The 20,070-nt window shown below is 40.3% G+C and overlaps 2 protein-coding genes across 2 annotated transcripts in view; one reads left to right on the forward strand and one right to left on the reverse strand.

The window, feature by feature from the left end:
• On the forward strand, window positions 1-6,934 carry LOC123767751 (cytochrome P450 2L1). The gene is made up of 10 exons (XM_045757730.2): window positions 1-151; window positions 424-523; window positions 664-797; window positions 2,396-2,614; window positions 2,711-2,910; window positions 3,941-4,055; window positions 4,966-5,146; window positions 5,566-5,683; window positions 6,327-6,471; window positions 6,672-6,934. Exons 1-10 carry the CDS (start codon window positions 67-69, stop codon window positions 6,854-6,856), a joined length of 1,482 nt encoding a protein of 493 aa, XP_045613686.2. The 5' UTR covers window positions 1-66; the 3' UTR covers window positions 6,857-6,934.
• Window positions 6,935-10,854: 3,920 nt separating this feature from the next.
• LOC123767752 (cytochrome P450 2L1) overlaps window positions 10,855-20,070 on the reverse strand; it is a 10,748-nt gene continuing 1,532 nt past the window's right edge. The window contains exons 4-10 of the mRNA XM_045757731.2: window positions 14,771-14,989; window positions 14,152-14,351; window positions 13,082-13,193; window positions 12,042-12,222; window positions 11,803-11,920; window positions 11,318-11,462; window positions 10,855-11,154 (exon numbers count right to left, since the gene is read on the reverse strand). Of these exons, the coding sequence (XP_045613687.1) occupies window positions 10,970-11,154; window positions 11,318-11,462; window positions 11,803-11,920; window positions 12,042-12,222; window positions 13,082-13,193; window positions 14,152-14,351; window positions 14,771-14,989 (1,160 nt within the window). The 3' untranslated portion in view covers window positions 10,855-10,969. The remainder of the gene's footprint in view (window positions 11,155-11,317; window positions 11,463-11,802; window positions 11,921-12,041; window positions 12,223-13,081; window positions 13,194-14,151; window positions 14,352-14,770; window positions 14,990-20,070) is intronic.

Below are 20,070 nucleotides of genomic sequence, written 5' to 3' on the forward strand. Positions count from 1 at the left end.
CAGCTAACACAAGGTTATGGTCACTGGCGGCAGACTGAGAGTGACAGTGTACTGCTCACCGCTGCCATGGTGACGGAGGCGCTGCTGGGGCTGCTGCTCCTGGGGCTGCTCCTCGCTTTTCTCAACAAGAAACCTAAAGACCTACCACCAGGTAACACAAGATTTTAGGCGGAAAAAAATTACATTTCTGAACGTTGCCAAAGCCTTGAAGAACTTAATACAGCAAACCAGAGCTGAAGGAAACTATTACATTACGAAATGTATTTTTATAGAATATAAATATGAGAATAAAACTTAGGCAGTTACCTGTTAGCCAAGTAATAAAGCAAAGCACGAACAAAATATAGCAGCAAAGCGCATGATCGCATTAGTATTAAGTGAAAAATGAAGCCATTTTGAGAAGTGTTGTGTATGTGCCCACAGGAGTGTGGGGGTGGCCGGTGGTGGGGTCGCTGCCAGCCAAAGACACCTTCGTGGGTGACCAGGCGAAGAAGCTCAGAATGAAATATGGCGACATCATCACGTGAGTCTATTAAACCTATTTCCTTGGACACAGTGGCTCACAATGGAATAATTACACCAATTAGGTAAAATAATAAATATGAAGCAAATGCGTAAATACTTACACAAGTTCATGTATTCATATATTACCTTTGGCTCTAGATGGAGAACGGGAACCCGCATCTTCATATATTTGTGTAACTACAACTTGATCAAATCAGCCTTCGCTAACCCAGACCTACAAGACAGACCAGACTTCTACAGCATTGACCTCTTTACTGAGTTTTTCAAATATGGTGAGTTTTGGTGGTGGACGCCGTCAGTTAGTCCCCCTCACCCCCCCCCCCCCCACACACACATGTAGGGGTCTGGTAGCTGAGTGGACAGCACGAGGACTCGTAATCCTATGGCCCGGGTTCGATTCCCGGCGCCGGCAGAGACAAGTGGACAGAATTTCTTTCACCCTAATGTCACTGTTACCTAGCAGTAAATAGGTACCTGGGAGTTAGACAGCTGTTACGGGCTGCTTCCTGAGGGCGGATGTGTGTGTGTGAAAAAAAAATTACTTAGTAACAGTTGATTGACATTGAGAGGCGGGCCGAAAGAGCAGAGCGCAACTACATGAACACACACACACACACACACACACACACACATATCCAAGAGCCAATGCTCGATCCTGCAGACACAACTAGGTGAGTACACACATACACACACACACATATCCAAGAGCCAATGCTCGATCCTGCAGACACAACTAGGTGAGTACACACACACACACACACACCAAGCAGATAGTAATATGAACCATACTTATAGTTTACCAAATATAATACGCCTAATTAAAAATTATCAGATACCCCGTAAGAAAGTGAAAATAATATTCGCTTTTGATACCTTAACGGCTTTACCATTAAAATATCTCATAAAATAAAGTTTTTAAATTAAGCAAATTATCACATTTTTTAACATGTTACCTATGAGGTTTCATCCGACCCGCTTAGAATATTTTCATCAGTTGTGAGCAATACTAATACTTGAAAAATAGTGTTGGACGATTTCTCGAAGTCTATAGTTTTAGTTAAAACTTAAACGTTATGTTATAAAATAAGTTTTCTGTAAAATATCGAAACTTAATGGGACTTAACTTTGTATGTTATATGATTTCTGTGATGTCGTTGCAGATGTTTTTCTTAAAAATCTTTGACTGTTTAATTGATTAAATACATATAATTACTTAAGTCTATTTATATATTACCATCGTTTAATGTTGCATAAAATAATGTAAAATACTATAAAGCGGTTGTACTCACCAAGTTCAAATTGAAATTGAAATTGAAATGTAAAATTCAGGTAAAGTACATACATGCAAGGTGTGATACAAACATTGATGAATTCATAGATAGAGCTAGTACATACAATGCCTAAATCCACTATGACGCAAAGCGTTTCGGGCAGGAAAAACACTAAAGACTAAAACTAAATACTAATTGAGATTAAAGTATAAATTGTGCTGTTAAAGTATAAAGCTGTGCTTGTGGGGGTTGAGCTTTGGCTCTTTGGTCCCGCCTATCAGCCATCAATCAACTGGTGTATGGAATCGGCCTCCATCTCATCACTGCTTAATGCATTCCATCTGTTTACTACTCTGACGCTGAAAAAATTCTTTCTAATGTCTCTGTGGGTCATTTGGGTACTACGTTTCCACCTGTGTCCCCTTGTTCGTGTTCCCGTGCTAAAGAGCTTGTCTTTCTCCACGGTTATGTATTCAGTGTTCAAAGATGAATAACAAGTTAAAAAAAATCATGAGGCTAACACACTAACCTTTCAATGCTATACAATATATACCTAGCAAGAAGAAAGTAAACATTTTGCTTTCGTGTTTATGTGAAAGGACTGTTTAACGGTAACGGTCGAGTGTGGCAGAACAGCCGGAGACTGGCCATGCGTCACCTCAAGGACCTGGGCATGGGTAAGTCCATCATGGAGGACTTCATGCAGCGTGAGGCGCAGAGTCTGGTGGCGGACTTCAAGAAGCACACGGGTGTAGCCCAGCCCCTCCCCTGGTCCATCAACGTTGCCGTTCTCAACGTCATCTGGAAACTCGTGTCAAGTACGACTATACAATTCTCTATTCACATGAAAGAAATCCAAATACTCGTGATAAAAAAATTCGTGCGTTATTTTATAGAATAATCTTTTTATATAGATCGCCGCTACGATGTAGATGACGTGGAGATTCAAAATTTCAACAAGATGATCACCTCAGCATTTGCTGACTTGCAAGGTCCCGTCATTTGGTTTGACCTCATCCCAGAAGTTGTCAAGTTCGTGCCTAACTTTGTCAACAAGTTGACAGGGGTAGCCAATATGCACGAAAAAGCACAGGAAATCAAACACTTTATGCTGGTCAGTAACGCAGGTCTAATGTTTCATCAAGGTATACAACAAACACAATAAACATTACTAACCCGTAGCGTCAGTATCAGCTACTGAGAAGACATTACAACCTAATATCCAGAAAACTTTGTCATTTATTTGCCCCTTGGTGTTTATATTAACATTCACCTGTACAGTGCACACGCTATATATACACATCCTACTGCGCACACACATGTACATTAATGCACGCATATACATATTAATGTACACATGTACGTTAATGCACGCATATACATATTAATGTACACATGTACATTAATGCACGCATACACATATTAATGTACACATTCATATTAATGCACACATGAATTAACGCACACACATGTGCATTAATGCTCGCACATACATATCAATGCACATACATATATATTAATGAACACATACATAATAATCGTATTCCATCTGTTTATTTAGTTATAATTACTATCTGTCGTTTTGCTGCAATTTCTGCTGTTCCATTTAACATGTATTTATTGTCATTCTTTTTTTTCTACTGCAGTTCAAATCTTGCCGTTGATTTCAATTAGTTTTAAATATTAGTTTTTTAAGTTTATTTTCCCACATCTTGCCCGAAATGCTGTGCGTATTAGTGGCTTTAAACATAGTATATTCTCGCTCTATCTAGAAATCCAACATTCTGCTTATAACTAATTTTGTATGTATGTACTTTTCCCTAAATCAAATTATCATTATCATTACCAATGCCCACACATGAATTAAAGCACACACATGTACATTAATGTACACACATACATATTAATACACACACATGCATATTAATACACAAACATACAAATTAACGTGCACACACACACATGCATTTGTACTTCCTTCTTTTTCTAAATTATTACATCAGGCTACTCCAGAACCTCTCCTCCAGCGTCGTGTTGCCATGTAAACTTTTCCACTCAGCTCTCTACCAATTTTAAAAATACAACTGCTGGATCTCCTGAAGCGCATATTTAAGTTGTATTGCTATTTTCTCACAAATTTACAGCGCATTATCAAGGAGCATCAGTCGACGCTGGACCCGGCCAACCCTAGGGACTACATCGACGCCTACCTGGCGGAGATGGAGGCACAGAAGAACGACCCGGAGTCTACCCTCAGCAGTAAGACTCTGCTCTATCTAATGGGCTTATTACACATAACTTGAACCGTAGGTTATTCCCCACTGTAGCTTATGCAGACTTTGGTCATCAGTATGTCTGTATGTGAGAGTATACCCATCTACTTGTGCCGGCAGGGGTGAGCGTCAGCTCTTGGGTTCCATCTTTCTAGCTGTCGTTCGTCTTATGCAAAGGCTCCAAACTAAATAGATTATTAACATATCTACACATAATCCTATGTGCGGTGCATCGACTACCTTTTCTATATCACTCCATTATTCACTAATCTTAGGTTAAACAAATGCTTAATTATGTCTCTGTCTACGTTGCTTTTAGCATCTATTACATATTTCATTCTTCGTTATGATCTCATGCTCCACAATCGTGTATCTTCATTCTCGTCTCTTATCTAATATAGTATGAGCCAGCTCCCTCAGTCTTTCCACGTACTCCAGTCCTCTTATTTTGAGACTAGTCTTGTGGCACGTCTTTGAACTCTCTCAAGCTCCGTATTGTGTGTGTTTTTTTTTTTTGTATAACATGGATGTTGCGTGCAGGGGCCACACTCCAATAGTGTTCTTACGTAGGTAGCGTCCAGTGCGCTGAACGACTCCTTTTCGGGATTCCATCTAATGCCTCTGTTCAATTAGCAGTAAATATGTACCCTGGAGTTAAGCAACTATTTTAAGGGACATTCTGAGAAGGTCAGTTGTTTGCCGGTGATAACTCAAACAGGCATCTGTCCCCGACAATGGGAAAAATCATTATGACACAAAATTAACTATGTGTTCTACTGAAAATTGCAGAACCACTTAAACTTAATGACAGTAATATATTTTACAGTCACAAGAAAACATTAATTTTCTCCCTAACTCCCTTTCTCATGCTTCACACTCACGGTGACTACGAGCAGTTCAGGACTTGTGGATGGCCACGGCGGACCTGTTCATCGCGGGCACGGAGACCATCTCGTCCACTATGCGCTGGGCCATACTTTACTTTGCTAAATACCCAGATGTGCAAGCCAAGGCTCAGCGAGAACTCGACTCTGTAGTTCCCAGGGACACTCTTCCCTCCCTCAGTGATATCCCGAGGTCAGTAACCTAAGTTATTCAGATAATCTAACATCAGGATTAACTCTGAGCCTTAACCTGTCCTCAGGGGGTATGTACCTTCATGGTAATCACCACGCCTAATCTATTTTTGCTTTATATTATTAATACCAAACTGTACTACATAAATAGTGTTTTAATGTACTTACTATCCTTGGTTAGGTTAATCGTAGGCTAAGGTTAGGTTAGGTTTATTGCCAGTGCATTGCATCCTCAAATATGTGTAACGCAAAATTCAGGCCTGCTTGAGTATCCCCAAGAATTTGACTGTAGAGGCTTATCAAAGAAAACGTGTCTACCAGATACTTTGTCAGTTATAAAGCGTGGGTTTAAAATAATATACATTTATAACTTCCCTATTATTTTATGAACTGAGCACTAAAATAGGTGTCCTTGGCCAGGCTGCCGTACCTGGAGGCCCTGACGCAGGAGATCCACAGAGTGGTGTCCATCACTCCCCTCGGCATCCCCCACTTCGCTCACAAGGACACCAAGCTGGCAGGATACTCCATCCCTAAGGTGTGTAGACTCTTCTCACACATATTGTTTTGAGGTGTTCCTATAGTGTAACAGATAAATATTCTAAATAATCATACACACACCTGTGTAAATACAGTTCCTGCAGCGATGTAGGTTCTCAGCTGATTGACCCAGAGTTAAATTCCCAGGCAGGGTGGGGTATTGTGGCATGAGCACATTTCCTTGCACCTAGCAGTAAACAGGTGCCTGAGAGCTAGGCAACTGTTGTGAGCTGCATTCTGAAGGAGGCCAGTCAATGGCACAGGGAAACCTCGATAAACCTAACAGGCTTAATTCCTGTCCTCGTCCAAGCACATGAATTTTGTGTGCACGCAACTCCTCCTCAAGCCAACCTGGGCTTGAACAACGGTCATGAGAGTGAGAGGCAGGTCCTCTTTATGTAACTACTGACGGTACAACATAATGCATACAATTTCCCCGTTATGTAATCACCACTACCTGCTCTTGGTTCATAACACAGACGCGGAGAGTTTTGTCCAAGTTTACTTTCTACGTGACAAACGTTCAAATATATTTTCTTTAGTTATTATCTTGTGCTTTTCAGTTGCCTTCTAAGGAGCGCAGCTCACGAGAACATGTTCCTGAAACATTAAGAATTTCACGCTTCATCTAATCCAAACAGGGAGCAGTGGTGATCCCCCACCAGGAGTGTTGCCACACTGACCCGCAGTACTGGGACAACCCTGAAAGGTTCTACCCAGAGCGCTTCATCGACGAGAACGGCAAATTCTTTATCAAGAAGGATGGTTTCCTGCCATTCTCAGTTGGTGGGTGGTACACAATGCTCATGTGCTCGTTATCATAGCTGAAAAGTATTTCGCAAATTATTGCGTGAACATATTATTTTCCTTAGAGTTGAAAAAGTGTTGACGATCCCCTTTTACATTGTTAGTTCTTGATTTTTTTGCATAATTAGGATTTTGTCTTTTAAATTATAATAATTCTTAAAATTATTGGTTATATGAAGGTCGTCGGATCTGCCCTGGGGAGTCATTAGCACGCATGGAGCTGTTCTTCTTCTACGCTGGTCTCCTGCAGAACTTCACCTTCTCTCTGCCTGCGGGTGTTCACGCCTCCACCGAGAAGAACCCTGAAATCCGCCTTGTGAACTTGCCAGAGCAGTACGACATCATCATTAAAAATAGATCATAAAGATTTGTTATCTAAAGAGTTTTAATATTTATACCGTTTATTTTGAGTAAATAAACTGGATATTATTTATGACATAAATGCTCTAATTCTATGGGAACCCATAAATTTATCATAAGCAGTTAACTTGCAAGATGCTGGCCAATCATCGTCTGAGATCAGCCCATCCTGTTGAGTGTTTACGTCGCTTAAATTATTTTATTTATTTCTTATATATACAAGAGTTCTTACATTCTTGTACAGCCACTAGCACGCATAGCGTTCCGGGCAGGTCCTTAATCATAATATTCCCCAGAATACAACCCGCCAAATCGCTTAACAATCGTTAAATTCTTCTAACAACGGTAAACAGAGGGTACAGTTAAGGATTGGCGCCTAGTAAATCCTCCCCGGCCATGATACGAACCCAGGCCAAACCGGTCGCGAAACACCAGGCTAGCGTCTTACCACTACGCCACGGGAACTGCACTAAACTAAATGCACTAAATGATGTACTAAATTGCCCAAACCTAACCTAACAGAGGACCCTCGAAAAGAAAACGGGCCATCACGTAAGTTTTACGAACTGCTATCATTTTTAGTGCATCTTACTATAACGTTGAGGATTTTTACGTCAAAAATGCCATGTGTTATGCGAGAGGACAGGTTGGCACTCACCCTATGGCCTTCATGCAGTGCCCAGTCATCTGCCAGGAAAGAGACGGGAATGGTCCCGCCAGGAATGGCCTCGTCAACATACAATGATGGTTTCCGGGTGTAATGTAATGTAATGGCCTTAGTACAGTGCTAAGACAAACCGGGAGCACTGCCTTCTAAGGCACACACTTCAGACTGTACATAAAGTGGGCTGTTACGTATAGTTTGTTGATGACGTCACTATGACAACACCACTGGACACGTCACATCGTACACAAGACGGTTCGCCAACGAATTTTGAACCCTGCCTAGCCTAACCTAAGCTAATACACCCTAACCTAACCCTACCTAGCCTAACCTAATACTGTACACCCTAACCTAACAACATAAAAGGTTTTGACAACCGGAAAACGAGCTTTGTCGAACCGTCTTGTGTTTACGATTTAATAATACTCGACAACACTGGTTGTGAGGAATTGATAATAAGGTCTTCAGGAGAGGCATCATTTTTTTGAGCAAGATGACGCTAAAGAATAATAATGTATTTTTCCCCCTCATGACACTCAAAAGGCAGAAAGCACGAGTATAAAGAGCTATGACATGTTTAGAACCGAGAACTATATGTACGGACAGTACAAAACATCCACAAGACAGTGTGACATTGTAGTTGCCAGAATTAGACTGGGGATACCGATATCTATGGCAGGTGGCTGCAGGTAATGAATCTACTCCCATTAGTTAACATTCCAATTGTAAACTATGTGAACAAGAGGTGGGACATACTCTCCAACACTATGTGTTTTCCCTGTTATCGATGACTTGACCAAATGGTATGAGGTACTTTGAGCTCTTTATCTACATACACTCACGGATACTGGAAGCTATTCTTGTGCTCTTACCCAGAGTTTGGTAGTGCAGGCTGGTAGACTAGACGCATCTCACCTTCTCTCCTGATTCCATATATGACTAACCATCCTCTGAGACGGTGATAGTAAATGAACTCTCACGATCTGGGCGAGTGTGGAAGCCATGATTGTTTTACTATGGAAGATGTTTGGAGAACATGATTTTTATTACCAGATTTAATATTTTAGGATCTGAGTTTAAAGTAAACGTTACTTAATTATTTAATAATTTAGTGATGATTATTTGCGTATGTAGGGTAGTAATAGCTACATAATATAGTGAATTATATATTGAGGGTTTGTCGTCCGAAGTACAAACGGTCGGCGGGAAAAATAACCTGCGAGACATGTGTTGGAGCCACTTATAACCAGTAGGCTATTTTAACTGGTTGCCTGGGTAGCCAGAATGCTACTTTAATGCTAAATTTATTATTTGGAGGGAGTTTCACCTCCCTGGGGGCCTGAGCCTTGCTTAATTCCTTAATGAGATATTTTTTTAATTATAACCAAATACAAATGCCCCTAACTGAAACAAACTCACATCTATCTTTTAATCTATAATCAGATTATGATTATATTCAGATTATTACCCATCAGATTATGTAGATTAGTGTAGCAGCACATTGCTGTGTGTACCCAAAACATTATTAAAAAAAAATCTTGTTCTTGTTCCTGATACTTCTAGAATAAGTCCTAGTATTCTATACTATATTTTCAGCGTATGTTGAATATATACATGAATGAGTTTAGGTCAATTTGCAGCTCGTCCTCTCGAGCGTTCCCAACGACACTAAGCAGATGTACTAAAGTGGCCGAACCTAGCCTAACCGAGGACCCACGAATAGAAAATGTGACATTGCGTAAATTTTGCGAGCTGCTATGATTTTTAGCACATCAGTACTTGGTCTTAATGTATTTATACGTTCGGTATTAGTATCAAACGTGCCACTCATTATCATCGACTCTTAATACGTGTTCTATCTTGCATGTTCTCACTCTGGCAAAACAAATCGTGTTCCCATTTGCATTAAATTCCATCAAAATTCTTAACCAGGTAACATATTCCCATGCTTTAGCAACCCCTCACCCCCTTCCCATTCTTCGCCATCCTCCTCCTAGTAGTGAATTTTTTTCCTCTCCTCTTTCAAACAAATCCTTAAAAAATCCAGCCCTGTCGCCATATATAGTTACTTCTCGTTCCTCTACAACTGAGTTAAATGAATAACACAATAATGTAAAAATATTAAATAAAAAGTAAACTAGAAAGTCTTCTATTTTTTTACATAGGTTTCGTATCAGAATTTTTTCAAGGATATATATTGACAATGTTAAGGTGCATGTAATATGTCTAAAATATAAAATCTTACAAGATAATTATCTTTGTTTTAGACGTCCACTACATCTTAGTACAGTAATTATAGATAAAGAAGGCACAAGCCGGGAGGACTACGTAGCACCATCAGTGTCGCTGGATATTCTTGGGTAGCTAGGACAGTTTTGGCCGGAAAGCCTATCGCTGTGACTACGTAACTCGGTACAACAAATTATTGGGTCAGAAATCACTGTTACACACTTTGACAAAGCCTTGAGGTATAATAGCTAGCACCCTAGCCGGCAGCTGAGCGGACAGAACACTGGACGCGTGGTCCCGGGTTCGATCCCGGGCGCCGGCGAGAAACAATGGGCAGAGTTTCTTTCACCCTGATGCCTCTGTTACTTAGCAGTAAATAGGTACCTGGGAGATAGTCAGCTGTCACGGGCTGCTTCCTGGGGGTGGCCTGGTCGAGGACCGGGCCGCGGGGACACTAAGCCCCGAAATCATCTCAAGATAACCCATGCTTGCGCACCTCACAGGCAAGAACACCTGGCTCGAACTCTTGACACGGAGGAACAGCTGAGCATAATTCCTTCACCCAACAGTAATGGATATATGATATGGCACTATTAGAGGTTCGTCTTCTAGTTCTCATAAGGGCAATTTAGGATTGTTCCCAGGTGCCCACAATCAACAATCCTCTTGAACAGTACATCGCATTTTGACGTATAAATCCCGCTAAGGCTAAAAACTGACGTAGTAAAAACCATAGCGGCTGGCAAAAGTGACGTGATGTAGTGTTTTCTACTCGCGGGTCCTCTGGTTAGGTTCGGGCAATTTAGTACACCAGTTTAATGGTGTTGTGAACGCTGGAGAGGTCAGGCTGCTTCATAAAAACCACTACTTGTAGGTCTAAAATAAATATTTTATTTAAGATCTGTATCATCTGCAATTGTACCCAGCCCTAATTGAAGATAATTAAGCCCTAATTTAGTACTGGATGTGTCTACTGTCTTTGTTGAGACTTTCTTCGATTACTTTGAAAAGTATTATAATTTTATAATTATAAAAGTATAATTATACTAATTATTAATATTAGGTATTAATACCTAATAAAAGTATTAGCAGGTAATAAAACCACGAGGTCCAAGGTGACTTGCATTTGAAACCGAATATAAAAGTTAATTAAGGTGCCATATTTTTAGTAAGAAAAAGATGCAACAATGTTACAGGAAAATATCCATTTGATAGTGCAGTAATCTATTTTCTTTTGGTAATAACAACATTGCAAAGCTTGGGGATGTTGACAATACGAATGGTTGGGTCTTTCTCAAAGGGCAACTTTTCCCCCTTGGGGACGGAGAAGGTGAAGTTCTGCATTAAGGTAGCCTGGAAGAGGAAGAGCTCCATCCGTGCCAGAGACTCGCCCAGACACTGACGCCGACCTGTGGGAGAAGACCAAGATAATTCGACCCTTAGTCATGCTAGCTGCCTTTCTTAAACATGAAAAACAAACTTGAGTTAGAGCTGGTTTGTTATATGGGGTAAATAAGGATTTGTGTCATAAAGAATATACATCATAGAAAATATCGAGTATATTTTCCTCACCAATGTTGAAGGGGATGTAGCTCTCCTTTTTGCTGATGAAGTTACCATCTTTGTCGAGGAAGTGCCCGGGGTAGAACTGGTCTGGCTTCTCCCAGTAGTTGGGGTCCCTGTGGCAACACTCCTGGTGTGCGATCAGAATCGTCCCCTGAACACACAAAAGAAAAACAAAGAATAGTCACGAAATGAGTATTGAGTCACGTGCTGAGTGTTGGGCATTTACCTATGACCTATACGCACAGAAATGTTGAATTGTAAAGATAACTGTGTACTGCAACGCTCTCTGACGCCTCATAGTTGAAACTCACTAAAACATTATGTGGGAAATAGTGCTACAGGTAAAACGTTGTTGCTGATTACACAGCCCAAGCACTCATCACAATCTTAAGCTAACATTTACAAAAGATCAACTACAGTACAGGTATATTATTATAGGTTGTCATATTCAAGGGTTGTTAATAAGGGTGCAAACCACACACAACAGTAACCTTGGGAATGGTGTAGTTGAAGAGCTCAGTGTCTCGTGTGGCCAGGTGAGGCAGGGCCGTTGGAGACACAGAGATGAGCCTATTAACCTCAGCGGCCACAGCCTCCGTGTACGGCAGCCTGGAATACCAAGCCTATTACAACATATATTTACAAAAATAATAAAACAAATATTATCTTTCATAAATGTAATATACACTTAATATCTATATATCAAAAGTGTTTGGTCGAAGACACTCACTTGTCACGGTGTTCAAGAGCCGGGGCGGTGTCACGGGGCACCACCGAGTCGATCTCCTGCTGCACCCTGGCTTGTACCTCAGGGTACTGAGCCATATACATAATATACCACCGCATCGTCGCCGACACCGTCTCCGTCCCACCAATGAACAGGTTCGCTACAGCTATCCACAAGTCATCCTCTGCGGATAATGAAAAATCTCAGGAATTTCTGCTTAAATAATTGTTCCCTTGGATCATTTACAGTAGATATGGAGAATATAATACTAGGAGAATATATAAACGAATTGAAATGTATTAAAATAAAAGTAGAAAAGTTTTTAAATCACAAGACTGGAAGGTGTGTGTTACAAGATCGTTTGGCTATGCTGAAAGAATGGACAATGATGACAGGTGAGAAAAGTATATATGAGAGAATGTAAGCGTAGGAGGGAGGGAGAGAGGAAAGCCAAGATGGTGCAGACATGAGGAAATGGAGAGTGAAGAGAGAGATAATTTATATTTATTTTATAGGACAACTGAACACGTGCTTATGATGCGGTGGATTGTTGTCGATTTGCTGGATGGGGTGTTGACAAGTATATAAGATGTGGTGAATGTGTATGTGTAGTGTTTGTAATATTTCTAATCTTCTTTTACTTTACATGTATGACCTTTATTTTCAACAGGGTAACGTTTCCCCACCCTATGGGGCAATGAAGATCATTTTTACTTTAATATAAAACTTTGAATTTCTGGAAATAGTTTACGTGTTGATGCAGTGAAATTGAAATAATACCATTATATTGAAACACACTTGTAGACATGATAAGCTTCTCATTTCTATAAATACCCATTCAAATATTGTCTAGATTCTTACAGGGCGTTTCCAGAGCGATTTGTATCGGGTATTGGACTTGAAACATGAGCTGTTTAAAGTTTTAAGAGGGTTAAAGAACATGCATAACCATAAAGTACTTAAATTATATTAACAATGAGAATAAAGAAATATGATAATAGGAACTATAAGAGGTAAAAGTTTAGGTAATTGAGAGAGGTTACCGCAGAAGGTGGACTCCTGGTGGTTCTCCTTCTCCATCTCCACCAGGTAAGCATCGATGTAGTCCCGGATGTCGTCGGGGTTCAGCGAGGCTCGGTGCCTCTTGATCTCCTCCTGTCAGGGAACCCGCCGAATAACCGTTATTTAATGATATAGCATATTATTCGTAAGCTAATAATGCAGTTACTTTACTTTAGCTATAGTTATCGAGTAGGGTCTCAGACCTGAGTAAACTATGGCCCTTCTACATCACCGCTACTCTTTTTTTTCGTTTTTTAACAAACCAAACCTAACCTGAGTGTTACCGCTAAAATCGGCAAGTTTATTATGCACCCCATACTCACCCTGTGAGTGATAGTGCAAAAAAGCATTACAGAGGGCATGAAAGGTCTTAATCATTACCTCAACGGGAATTTTTATCTTTACAATTTCACCAAATCTACTCTGACCAATCCTAACCTAACCTAATGGAGAGATAAAATTGTTTTATATATAGTGTGTACTACGTGTGACATCACTATGACGTCATAATTGTATTGCTAGTATAGGGTTTTGGATTCTACTGTGTTTACCTAGTAGTGTGTAAGGAACCGAGGCTCTTCACCCCTTACCAACAGGATGCCTTCAACTGACGCTTCTTTAAGAGGAATGTTATATTGTTTGTGTATTTGTAAAAACAAAATATAATGTAATATTCCTTTACGAAAAATTAATTTTTATTACAGTATATAGTTAATTTACAAATAACACGTAGCAGTAGCTCAAGTTTCTGAGGCTTTTTTAACATTGACTCTTTTTTTTTTTATATGACCTGACAAATATAAAATTCCGGCTTGGACAGAGATTGCCTTATATTCGGTTATTTACTGTGAATATTTCCTCGACAGACTAAGTACAGCTGACAGATTTGTTATTTGGTGTATTTCAGGACTTTTAATTGAAACATCTCAAAGCTTCAAAATCAACATCATGCAGCACAAAGAAAATCAACTAGTAACAGACCGTTAGGCTCCACACAAGCCAGTTCGTATATGGAAGGTTAGGAGACAAATTCTACGTTTGCACTACTTACGAGCATGAAATTCTTGATTTTCCTCGCCTTCACACTCATTTCTCCAATATTTAGCCAGTCGACGAGCCACTGTGGGGTGTAGGGGATGACCCATGGGAACAGGTCAAACCACACTACGTTACCTTGGAAGTCAATAAACAACGATGTAATCAGCTGATGCAACGACTGGACCTCAGGGTCGTCAACTTCGTACCGACGATCTGAAAAAGTGACAGCCTTACATATTGGGTTAATAAGACAGTCTTAGATACTACTGTGTTAAGTGTGACAGTCTGCCTTCTATACTACTGTGTTAGTGTGACAGTCAGTCTTGTATTCTACTGTGTTAATGTGACAGTCAGTCTTCTACACTACTGTGTTAGTGTGACAGTCAGTCTTGTATTCTACTGTGCTAGTGTGACAGTCAGTCTTCTACACTACTGTGCTAGTGTGACAGTCAGTCTTCTACACTACTGTGTTAGTGTGACAGTCAGTCTTCTACACTACTGTGTTAGTGTGACAGTCAGTCTTCTACAGTACTGTGCTAGTGTGACAGTCATAGCTACTGCGTTGAACCATGCAAGTCAACCACTGTTCAAGTGACACTCGGGTTCTCTTCCTTAAATCGATAAAAAGTCACCTGCGGTTAGCTTCCAAATGACGTTGAGGAATGCGACGTTAATGGACCAAGGAAGCGTCTGGCTGTGGCCCGAGTATTTGTTGAAGTCCTCGACGAGGCGGGCGGCTTCGTACTGGATAGTGGTTTCCATGCTCGACTTGCCCATCCCCATCTCCCGCAGGTGGCGCACCGCAAACCGCCGCCCGTTGTACCAGTGAAGGCCATTGGCGTTGAACAGGCCTGATGAACAATTAATAGTATACAGTATTTGTTTATTATGACATTTATGATACAATTTTGTTTTGTATACAGATCTTAATAGTATAAATTTTGTTTACATGAAGAAAGCAATTTCCAAAAGCAGGCGCCAAGCTATCTATGTAACATCATTTGTTTATCTGAAGTCAACAGTATATTTTTATGTTAATTTAAAATACACGATTTCTATCCAATGTAATATAATAACACAAATTTTAAGACGTTGATTTTAATTCTATATAATATAATAACCTAAAATACAACGTCCATGTCAGTACTTGGCCCACGGGACCTTGATCCGTGTGTCCGTGTGTACCCCACTTGTCACTCCGGCTACTCACTCCAACATTTACTTTCATCGAGACGATTTTTAACAGCCGTTATATTGTTAACAGTTAGGCACCTCTACTGTCGCTGGTCCACGGAGGAATTAAATATATAGTCAGAACGCAGGCATGTAAGTCATTTTAAATTAAATTGGTATAGTTAGCTGTAAAAATAATTTGTATAAACTTTCGTTGCATCTATAAATCATAAAAAACTAGTGAGGGCACCCGGCGACACCCGGGGTCTCTCTCTCCCCCCTTTTCCTTATCTCTTTCCCCATTACTTCCCTCTCTACCTTTCTCCTCCACCCCCCCCCCCTCTCGCTCAATCCTTCCCCTCTCCCCCTTTCTACCCTCCTCTCTTCAAACACCCCCCTCCCTATACTCTTTCAGAAAAATTATATAAACTAGAATTTTTAAATAAGTCTACAGACAAAAAAATATTTCAGACTTAACTTCATGAAAATCGTATTGGGGGGGGGGGGTGGAATTAGATGCCGATATTTCTTAAAAATGTGGCACCAGAGCGGACCCTAACTGGCTTATGGGTGAAAATTGGCTAAGGCTATGCGGTGTCTGGCCTTTAACTTTTGACAGACAAACATTTTCTCATAGATGTAGATAAATTTCCATCAACATGAATGCATTAACTATAAGTTACTATATAATTATTTTAAAATTTTGTTTCATGTATTTCAAACATTCGAGTTGCTTGTATATACAATTCATGTTTATGAATTAACAATCAATATTATATTAACACAAACATCGCTGGTGATAATTATTTAATTAAAAACCTATTAATTAGTGTTGTACCATATAACGTGAGCGTGACGAGACAGCCTCGTCCCTCAGACCGAACTAGTGGTTTTACTAGATTTTTTTTTTTTGAGATATATACAAGAGTTGTTACATTCTTGTACAGCCACTAGTACGCGTAGCGTTTCAGGCAGGTCCATGGAATACGATCCCCGCCGCGAAGAATCGTTTTTACAACCAAATACACATTTTACTGTTGAGTTAAACAGAGGCTACAGTTAAGGATTTGCGCCCAGTAAATCCTCCCCGGCCAGGATACGAACCCGATAGATATTTAATGGCAGCTAATTAATACTAATATTGTAACACAAATTTCTCAGGCATGTTTTCGCTGTTAAATGGAACATCGCTTTAATTTTACTCCAAGATTTAGATGGATATTGATACTGCGCGAGTTTCCAGGAATAATAATAAAATAAAATCCAGAATTATTTGTCACGTAACTGAATTGATTTCTTGTTTTCTTTCTTAAGTCGCACTATACACTACGCTCCATTTCCATTTCATTTCTTTATTATGCACCCCATACCCATCCCGTGGGCGGTGGCGTAAAGGATTACAGAGGCACATAATCGGTTCAGGAACTGAACCCTCTAGTTCGTTTAGCTAAGCAAATAACAATCTTTTGACGCTAGTTACACAATTATTAATGTTATATAATGTACTACGCTCGTTGATTAGATATGTATTTCGTCAGATAAAAGTTATCTTCAGTTATCTCTACCCCCCTCTTGGTAACCATGACATTATTAAACGTGCTAATCGTATCTATTGCTACCCAGTCTCCCAATCTTTATGTACCCAATCTGAACATCTTTACCATTGTGATCATTGCTATGTCCATGTTGTACACACACACACACACTCAAAGCGTTATATGACAAAGAGTGCTGGGAGGACGGGACACCACGAGCGTAGCTCTCATCCTGTAACTACACTTAGGTAATTACACTTAGGTAATTACACACACACACACGCGCGCACGCGCACACACACGAAAACATTAAACGAAAATGTTTTTTTTTCCTGTTCGCTCCTGCCCGAAACGCTGCGCGTACTAGTGGCTTTACAAGAGTGTAATTACTGTACTATGCTATGTATTCTCACAAACCCAATGTACCTTCTTGTATATAAATAAATAAAATAAAAAAATAAAAGTTCCAAAGTGTGTTTGTACAAAATGAAATCTTCAGGGAACCAGACACAATAAGAATTCCAGAGAACAACATAGAGCACATAGAGGTGTCTAAAGATGAAGTGGAAAAATGCTCAAGGAGCTAAATAAGAACAAAGCAGTTGGTCCAGATGGAGTTTCACCATGGGTTCTGAGAGAATGTGCACCTGAGCTCAGCATTCCACTTCAACTGATTTTTCAGGCATCCCTGTTTACAGGAGTTGTAGCTGATGGGTGGAAAAAGGCTAACATAGTTCCAATCTACAAAAGTGGAAGTAGGGAAGACCCCCTTAATTATAGACCTGTATCATTGACAAGTGTAATAGTCAAAATATTGGAAAAAATTATTAAAACTAAATGGGTAGAACACCTGGAGAGAAATATAATATCAGACAGACAGTATGGTTTTCGATCTGGAAGATCCTGTGTATCGAATTTACTCAGTTTCTATGATCGAGCAACAGAGATATTACGGGAAAGAGATGGTTGGGTTGACTGCATCTATCTGGACCTAAAAAAGGCTTTCTACAGAGTTCCACATAAGAGGTTGTTCTGGAAACTGGAAAACATTGGAGGGGTGACAGGTAAGCTTCTAACATGGATGAAAAATTTTCTGATAGAAAATTGAGGGCAGTGATCAGAGGCAATGTATCGGACTGGAGAAATGTCACAAGTTGAGTACTACAGGGTTCAGTTCTTGCACCAGTGATGTTTATTGTCTACATAAATGATCTACCAGTTGGTATACAGAATTATATGAACATGTTTGCTGATGATATGCTAAGATAATAGGAAGGATAAGAAACTTAGATGATTGTCATGCCCTTCAAGATGACCTGGACAAAATAAGTATATGGAGCATCACTTGGCAAATGGAATTTAATGTTAATAAATGCCATATTATGGAATGTGGAATAGGAGAACATAGACCCCCACACAACCTATATATTATGTGTGAAATCTTTAAAGAATTCTGATAAAGAAAGAGATCTAGGGGTGGTTCTAGATAGAAAACTATCACCTGAGGACCACATAAAGAATATTGTGCGAGGAGCCTATGCCATGCCTTCTAACTTCAGAATTGCTTTTAAATACATGGATGGCGATATACTAAAGAAATTGTTCACGACTTTTGTTAGGCCATATGCAGTTGTTGTGTGGTGCCCATATCTTAAGAAGCACATCAACAAACTGGAAAAGGTGCAAAGACATGCTACTAAGTGGTTCCCAGAACTGAAGGACAAGAGCTACGAGGAGAGGTTAGGGGCATTAAATATGCCAAAACTAGAAGACAGAAGAAAAAAAGGTGATATGATCACTACATACAAAATAGTAACAGGAATTGATAAAATCGATAGGGAAGATTTCCTGAGACCTGGAACTTAAGAACTAGATTTAAACTAGCTAAACACATATGCCGAAGAAATATAAGAAAATTCACTTTCGCAAACAGAGTGGTAGACGGTTGGAACAAGTTAGGTGAGAAGGTGGTGGAGGCCAAGACCGTCAGTAGTTTCAAAGCGTTATATGGCAAAGAGTGCTGGGAAGATGGGGCACCACGAGCGTAGCTCTCATCCTGTAACTACACTTAGGTAATTACACACACACACACACACACACTCCCGGAGGGTATAGACCCATTCCTCTCAATGTTTGCTGACGATGTCAAAATTATAAGAAGGATTCAGACAGGGGAGGACTGCTTGAGGCTTCAAGAAGACCTGGACAAACTGAAGGAATGGTCAAACAAATGGTTGTTAAAGTTTAACCCAAGCAAATGTAATGTAATGAAGATAGGTGTAAAGAGCAGGAGGCCAGATATAAGGTATCATTTGGGAGATGAAATTCTTCAAGAGTCACAGAGAGAGAAAGACCTGGGGGTTGATATCACGCCAGACCTGTCCCCAGAAGCCCATATCAAGAGGATAACATCAGCAGCATATGCCAGGTTGGCCAACATACGAACGGCATTTAGAAACTTGTGTAAGGAATCATTCAGAACTTTGTATACAACCTATGTCAGACCAATCCTGGAGCATGCAGCCCTGCATGAAGTCCATATCTAGTCAAGCGTAAGACTAAACTGGAAAAAGTTCAAAGGTTTGCCACCAGACTAGTACCCGGGCTGAGAGATATGACTTACGAGGAGAGACTACGGGAATTAAACCTCACGTCGCTGGAAGACAGAAGAGTTAAGGGGGACATGATCACCACGCACAAGATTCTCAGAGGAATTGATAGGGTAAATAAAGACAGGCTATTTAACACAAGAGGCACACGCACTAGGGGACACAGGTGGAAGCTGAGTGCCCAAATGAGCCACAGAGATATTAGAAATAATTTTTTTAGTGTTAGAGTGGTTGAAAAATGGAATTCATTAGGCAGTGATGTGGTGGAGGCTGATTAGATACACAGTTTCAAGTGTAGTTCAAACAAAGATGCCGAATAAATATAGGAAAATTCACTTCCGCAGAGTGGTAGACGGTTGGAACAAGTTAGGAGAGAAGGTGGTGGAGGCCAAAACCGTCAGTAGTTTCAAAGCGTTATATGACAATGCTGGGAAGACGGGACACCACGAGCGTAGCTCTCATCCTGTAACTACACTTGGGTAATTACACTTAGGTAATTACACACACGCAGCTCTAGGAGCCTCGTGGCTGAGTGGATAGCGCTCTAGGGTCGCAGTCCAAAGGACCCGGGTTCGATCCCCGCCGAGGCGGAAACAAATGGGCAGAGTTTCTTTC

Source organism: Procambarus clarkii, chromosome 67 (assembly GCF_040958095.1).
Source record: "Procambarus clarkii isolate CNS0578487 chromosome 67, FALCON_Pclarkii_2.0, whole genome shotgun sequence".
NCBI classification, from domain to species: Eukaryota; Metazoa; Arthropoda; class Malacostraca; order Decapoda; family Cambaridae; genus Procambarus; species Procambarus clarkii.

Bases quoted from the DNA above. Each gene is read 5' to 3' on its own strand.
- LOC123767751 (XM_045757730.2), top strand. From the start codon at position 67: ATGGTGACGGAGGCGCTGCTGGGGCTGCTGCTCCTGGGGCTGCTCCTC. The intron at 152-423 runs GTAACACAAGAT...ATGTGCCCACAG, and splicing joins ACCTAAAGACCTACCACCAG to GAGTGTGGGGGTGGCCGGTG. The intron at 4,056-4,965 runs GTAAGACTCTGC...GACTACGAGCAG, and splicing joins CCCGGAGTCTACCCTCAGCA to TTCAGGACTTGTGGATGGCC.